Source organism: Macaca fascicularis, chromosome 1 (assembly GCF_037993035.2).
Source record: "Macaca fascicularis isolate 582-1 chromosome 1, T2T-MFA8v1.1".
In the NCBI taxonomy this organism is placed as follows: domain Eukaryota; kingdom Metazoa; phylum Chordata; class Mammalia; order Primates; family Cercopithecidae; genus Macaca; species Macaca fascicularis.
In genome coordinates, this window is record NC_088375.1 from 113,423,145 (window position 1) to 113,430,132 (window position 6,988).

The 6,988-nt window shown below is 44.3% G+C and overlaps 1 protein-coding gene across 1 annotated transcript; it reads left to right on the top strand.

Annotated features, from left to right (window-relative positions):
• The first annotated feature begins 380 nt into the window (after positions 1–380).
• Positions 381–4,562, top strand: TXNIP (thioredoxin interacting protein). Its single transcript, XM_005542083.3, has 8 exons — positions 381–945; positions 1,495–1,567; positions 1,681–1,828; positions 1,941–2,043; positions 2,176–2,432; positions 2,542–2,698; positions 2,812–2,963; positions 3,094–4,562. The coding sequence occupies exons 1-8, from the start codon at positions 696–698 to the stop codon at positions 3,127–3,129; spliced, it is 1,176 nt and encodes a 391-aa protein (XP_005542140.1). The 5' UTR covers positions 381–695; the 3' UTR covers positions 3,130–4,562.
• The last annotated feature ends 2,426 nt before the right edge of the window (positions 4,563–6,988 follow it).

Consider the following 6,988-nt stretch of genomic DNA (forward strand, 5'->3'; position numbering starts at 1 on the left):
TTTTACCTCAAACCACCGCTCTCAGACCAGAAACGTCCACACCCGCCCTCCGATGGCCTGTCGCCCTGGCTAGGTTTTAGGGTCAGTGGTATCCTCCTTCCACTAGGCCCGGGTAAAGACTCAAAAGCCCCCTCCTTCCCCTCATTCCTCTCCTTCCCCCCTCCCTGCGCCGCTCCCGAGCACAACAACCATTTTCCCCGCCAGGAGCACACCGTGTCCACGCGCCTCAGCGATCTCACTGATTGGTCGGGCTCCTGGTAAACAAGGACCGGGCAGCCAATGGGAGGGATGTGCACGAGGGCAGCACGAGCCTCCGACCCAGCGCTCGCGTGGCTCTTCTGGCCGGGGCTTCTATATAGAGCCGTTTCCGCCTGCTGCTTGAAACTAACCTCTCTTTCTCTGTCAAGAAGTGCTTGCGGAGATCGGATCTCTTCTCCAGCAATCGGGGAAAAGAAGACTTTTTCTCTGAAATCGCTTAGTGTAACCAGCGGCGTAAATTTTTTGGACGCCTTTTCGAAAACCTAGTTAAAATTCATTTGTTTAAATCTCATTTTTAAGCTCAAACTGCTTAAGAATATCTTCATTCCTTAGGAAGAGTGAAATAATTTACTGCAAAGGAATTTCCTCGATTTGGTGCATTTTTTTTTTTATTCTTCCACGGTCTTTTCTAACTCTCAAACCAACTCCGTCCCATCATGGTGATGTTCAAGAAGATCAAGTCTTTTGAGGTGGTCTTTAACGACCCTGAAAAGGTGTACGGCAGTGGTGAGAAGGTGGCTGGCCGGGTGATAGTGGAGGTGTGTGAAGTTACTCGTGTCAAAGCCGTTAGGATCCTTGCTTGCGGAGTGGCTAAAGTGCTCTGGATGCAGGGATCCCAGCAGTGCAAACAGACTTCGGAGTACCTGCGCTATGAAGACACGCTTCTTCCGGAAGACCAGCCAACAGGTAAGCGGCCCAATTCATTGTTGGAGGGTGAAAGCTGATTAGAGAAGAGAATTGAAAGGAATACACAAAACTATACGAAATGTTTTAAGTTGCTCAGTTTGAGTGGTGTGAATTGCACGTTGTTACTTCCTTTTTTCTAATTTGCAGACATTCTCCCCCCCACACCCCCCAAAAAAAAGGGTGGTTTGTACAATTTTTTATGGTGCTGTGTCCTAAAGGTGGTTCTGAGGGGCATTGCCTCGGATAGTTAAAAATCTTATGTGTGCATTAGTTGCTTATTCTTTGCCTACTTCCTGTTTGAGATGTTAGTGAAGAACTGTCCTGGGTGAATCTTTAAAAGCATTGCAGGGCAACTTGGGAACTTGCTGCCCAACAAAATACATCAGAATTTCTCTTTAAGAACAACATGGGATGATTAAAATACCTCTCTGTGGGACGAAATTAGGGGTACTTCAATACCTTGCATGCCACCCAAACATTCCTTATCACACAGATGCGTTTTAAGTGTAACAGGAAGCCTAATGGCTACTCGATTATCTTTCCCTTCAGGTGAGAATGAGATGGTGATCATGAGACCTGGAAACAAATATGAGTACAAGTTCGGCTTTGAGCTTCCCCAGGGGTAAATATCAGCTAAATGCATCTTTGAACTTTTCTGTCTAAAATATCTTGCCCTCCTTTGATCACTTACTGTTCCTTGGAGAGCATTTAAAAATTTTCATTTTCTTGACACAGGCCTCTGGGAACATCCTTCAAAGGAAAATATGGGTGTGTAGACTACTGGGTGAAGGCTTTTCTTGACCGCCCCAGCCAGCCAACTCAGGAGACAAAGAAAAACTTTGAAGTAGTGGATCTGGTGGATGTCAATACCCCTGATTTAATGGTGAGATTCATTTTAAAGATTATATTCTCCTGGGTCACAGGGATGATAAATCAGATGTCTTGGGCATTAGATTGAAGCATCTCAAAACACCTTTTTGTCCCCTTCTACATAGGCACCTGTGTCTGCTAAAAAGGAAAAGAAAGTTTCCTGCATGTTCATTCCTGATGGGCGGGTGTCTGTCTCTGCTCGAATTGACAGAAAAGGATTCTGTGAAGGTAAAATCCTAGTGCTTATGGCAGACAGATATAACAGGAACTAGGTTTAGGGGCAAGGGCATGGGACTGGGGTAGAGGAAATGTCATTAACTATACTGAGTATCAGTAAGTTTTCATTTTTCTCTTTGCTAGGTGACGAGATTTCCATCCATGCTGACTTTGAGAATACGTGTTCCCGAATTGTGGTCCCCAAAGCTGCCATTGTGGCCCGCCACACTTATCTTGCCAATGGCCAGACCAAGGTGCTGACTCAGAAGTTGTCATCAGTCAGAGGCAATCATATTATCTCAGGGACATGTGCATCATGGCGTGGAAAGAGCCTTCGGGTTCAGAAGATCAGGCCTTCTATCCTGGGCTGCAACATTCTTCGAGTTGAATATTCTTTACTGGTGAGTAGATGCAGGGTGGGTTCAGCAGAGAAATTGTTCATCTGTTACCATAACTGTCTTGTTTCACCAGAGCGCTCTGGTCTAACAAACTACCATCTTCCTTTTCTAGATCTATGTTAGCGTTCCTGGGTCCAAGAAGGTCATCCTTGACCTGCCCCTGGTAATTGGCAGCAGATCAGGTCTAAGCAGCAGAACATCCAGCATGGCCAGCCGAACCAGCTCTGAGATGAGTTGGGTAGATCTGAATATCCCTGATACCCCAGAAGGTGAGCCAGACCTAATGTCTTTTCTTCATTTCTGGTCTACCTGGGTTTGTAAAATTGTGATGGTCCAGCATTTCTTGGGCAGGCTTCTTATGTGGCCATATTTTCTTTTCTAGCTCCTCCCTGCTATATGGATATCATTCCCGAAGATCACCGATTGGAGAGCCCCACCACTCCTCTGCTAGATGACATGGATGGCGCTCAAGACAGCCCTATCTTTATGTATGCCCCTGAGTTCAAGTTCATGCCACCACCTACTTATACTGAGGTGAGAATTGTCATATTTACTGTTAAAATTTGTCCTAAGCTTTCTATAAGAAGTTGACTTAGGGGGATTGCTAAACTGGTTTGTTCTTTTAGTTCTTATCTGAACTGAAATAGTCTGTTTCTTCCTTTAGGTGGATCCGTGCATCCTCAACAACAACGTGCAGTGAACATGTGGAAGAAAAGAAGCAGCTTTACCTACTTCTTTCTTTTTGTCTCTCTTCCTGGACTCTCACTTTTTCAGAGACTCAGTAGTCTCTGCAATGGAGTGTGGATCCACCTTAGCCTCTGACTTCCCAATGCAGGAGGTGGTCAGCAGGCAATCTCCTGGGCCTTAAAGGATGCGGACTCATCCTCAGCCAGCGCCGATGTTGTGATACAGGGGTGTTTGTTGGATGGGTTTAAAAACAGCTAGAAAAACTCAGGCCCATCCATTTTCTCAGATCTCCTTGAAAATTGAGGCCTTTTCGGTAGTTTCGGGTCAGGTAAAAATGGCCTCCTGGCATGAGCTTTTCAAGGTTTCTTGGAGGCTTTGTGCAAATTGTGATAACCACTTTGGACCTTCAACTTATGTATCTATCATGTGGAAAAGAGCCAATTTAGCAAACTAGGAACATGAAAAGGGAAATTATGGCCAAAACTTTGGGAAAAGGAGGTTCTTAAAATCAGTATTCCCCTTTGTGCACTTGCAGAAAAAAAAGAAAAACCTTCTAGGGCTGATTTGATGGACATTTGGAGAGAGCTTTCTCTGTGATTATAAAAAAAGAAGCTAGCTGCTCTATGGTCGTCTTTGCTTAGAGTGTACTTTAACCTGGCTTTTAAAGCGGTAGTAACTGTGTCCCACCAAAGGTCTTAAAAGCCATTTTTGGAGCATATTGCACTGTGTTCTCCTATTGCAAATATTTTCATATGGGAGGATATTTTTCTCTTCATGCAAGTCCTTGGAATTGATTCTAAGGTGATGTTCTTAGCACTTTAGTTCCTGTCAAATTTTTTGTCCTCCCCCCTCCACCATCTTAAATGTAAGCTGAAACTCGTCTACTATGTCTCTAGGGGTAAGCCCAAAGACAAAAAGAAAAAAAAACTGTTAACTACTTTTGAGATTGCCCCAATGTACAGAATTACATAATTCTAAGACTCAAATCATGTGAAAGGGTTGCTGCTGTCAGCCTTGCCCACTGTGACTTCTCCAAACCCAAGGAGGAACTCTTGATCAAAATACCCAACACTGATCAGAACCTCCAAATACTGCCATGAGAAACTAGAGGGCAGGTCTTCACAAAAGCCCTTCGAACCCCCTTCCTGCCCTGTGTTAGGAGATAGGGATATTGGCCCCTCTCTCACTGCAGCTGCCAGCACTTGGTCAGTCACTCTCAGCCATAGCACTTTGTTCACTGTCCTGTGTCAGAGCACTGAGCTCCACCCTTTTCTGAGCGTTGCTGCAGCCAGAAAGTGTGGACTGAAGGTGGTTTCATGTTTTTGTATTATGTATCTTTTTGTATGGTAAAGACTATATTTTGTACTTCACCAGATATATTTTTACCCCAGATGGGGATATTCTTGTAAAAAATAAAAATAAAGTTTTTTTAACGGGAAAAAAAAATGTTGTCTGTGAGATGGCTTTGGAGAAGGTTTTGGAAAGAAGGTGTGCCTAAAGGAGTCTTCCTCTACTTAACAATCCACACCAGTGAAAACCTTGTGGAGAAAACACTCCCTATGGACCCTAAGGAATGGCGGCAGAGTGGGGGCTGGAGGTGAAGAGGGAAACAGTTTTGAGGCATGTTTCATTCAGATTCACTGAAGAACTATATTGGGATTTTCTGGTTGTCTAGTTTTCCAAATCCATAACTAATTATTACTAAATTCCTTCAGTTTTGGAGTTCATGAGTTCTTGAAATACAGGGAAATGATGTTTATGAGGGAATTTGAAAGAAAAGAGTAGAGGTTCCTTTTTTTTTTTTTTTTTTTTTTTTTAAGACAGTCTCACCTACGCTGAAGTGTGGTAGCATGATCTTAGCTCACTCAGCCTTGACCTGGGCTCAAGTGAACCTCCCATCTCAGACTCCCACATAGCTAGGCTACAGGCACACACCACTACACTCAGCTAATTTTTATATTTTTTGTAGAACTGGGGTTTTGCCATTCTGTCCAGGGTGGCCTCAACCTTCTGGGCTCAAGTGATCTGCTGGCCCTGGCCTCCCAAAGTGTTGGGAATACAGGCATGAGACACCATACCTGGCTGAAGATCCCTTTTTCATAATTTGGTTTTATCATATAAAGTTTCTTCCCATGTAAACTTGATTTATATACTAACAAGGATAACTATTCAGGACTTAAGAGGTTATAGAGCTAGGAGTATTCTTTGGAGGCAGCTAACTATTTTTTGTTTTCACAATTCCTATTCAAGCACATAACTCAGTAAATGTTTGCTAACTATTCAACTCCACCCTCATCCCTTAGATGCTTTGGTGGTTCCTATTCCTTGTAGGGTAATAGTAGAGTACTACTACTATTAGTAATTGGCTAAACATGAGATTAAACAATCCCATGTTTAATCGGTGTGATTTTCATTCTTTTTTTTTTGACATAGAATTTCGCTGTCTCCTAGGCTGGAGTGCAGTGGCCCAATCTTGGCCCACTGCACCCTCTGTCTTCCAGGTTCAAGCGATTCTCCTACCTCAGCCTCTTGAGTAGATGGGATTACAGGCATGAGCCACCATGCCCAGCTAATTTTTGTATTTTTAGTAGAGACTGGGTTTCACCATGTTGGCCAGGCTGGTCTTGAACACCTGACTTCCCATGATTCACCCGCCTCAGCCTCCCAAAGTGTTCACAGGTGTGAGCCACCACGCCCAGCAGTGATTTTCATTCCTAAAGAACTGACCCGTGAGAAACCCTGGGATGGCTAATTTAAATCTTTGCACAGTTCTGGTCTGGGCCCTTATTTGGGGAACGGCTTTCCTGAGGACTTTCACAAACTAATTCCAAATAACAGGCACCTGGAAATTCTACATGACATCAACGTGGGGTGTTATAGCCCTAGCTACTCACGAGGCTGAGGCAAGAGGATCATTCAAGCGCAGAAGTTCTAGATTACAGTGAGCTATGATTGCACCACTTGCTCTGCAGCCTGGGGGACAGATTTTACCTAGAAAATAAATAAATAAATGATAAGCAAACTAAAATCAATGTGAATTTAACAGAAAGTGAGATTTATTTATTTATTTATTTATTTTATTTTTTTTTTTTTGAGACGGAGTCTTGCTCTGTTGCCCAGGCTGGACTGCAGTGGCCGGATCTCAGCTCACTGCAAGCTCCGCCTCCCGGGTTTACGCCATTCTCCTGCCTCAGCCTCCTGAGCAGCTGGGACTACAGGCGCCCGCCACCTCGCCCGGCTAGATTTTTGTATTTTTTTTTTAGTAGAGACGGGGTTTCACCGTGTTAGCCAGGATGGTCTCGATCTCCTGACCTCGTGATCCGCCCGTCTCGGCCTCCCAAAGTGCTGGGATTACAGGCTTGAGCCACCGCGCCCGGCCGAAAGTGAGATTTAAAAGATCCTTTTCTATTTCAATCTTCATTTTTCGTTTATCGTTCATTTTCTATAGCACACTCCTCCCTCTCTTTGTCTCTCTTCCATTACCAAAGTGTCAGTCTCTATTTCTACCTATCGCCAGGGTGACTTTCACCTGAACTCTCCGCCCCTTTCTCACCTGTTCAAGAATTTAGCAGCTCCTCCCCTTCAAATCTGTGACCAGGAAATTAGGTCAAAGTTGATGGAAAAGTTTTTTCTGTAGCTTGTTTTCCAGGGATTAGAGGGGTGAAGCAATGACAAAAACAGGCCAGAAAGCAGGACAAAGGAATGGAGAGACCATGGAGTACATGAGCCTGGTTGTTTGTGTGCACAATCCGGCTACCAGTACCCAATATGAGAAGACGGATGGCTTCGAAAGGATAGATAACTTTATACCCAAGGCCTCTTAAAGATCTGATCCTGGGGCTGGGCGTGGTGGCTCACGCCTGTAATCCCAG

Bases quoted from the DNA above. Each gene is read 5' to 3' on its own strand.
- TXNIP (XM_005542083.3), top strand. From the start codon at position 696: ATGGTGATGTTCAAGAAGATCAAGTCTTTTGAGGTGGTCTTTAACGAC. The intron at 946-1,494 runs GTAAGCGGCCCA...CTTTCCCTTCAG, and splicing joins TCCGGAAGACCAGCCAACAG to GTGAGAATGAGATGGTGATC. The intron at 2,044-2,175 runs GTAAAATCCTAG...TCTCTTTGCTAG, and splicing joins CAGAAAAGGATTCTGTGAAG to GTGACGAGATTTCCATCCAT.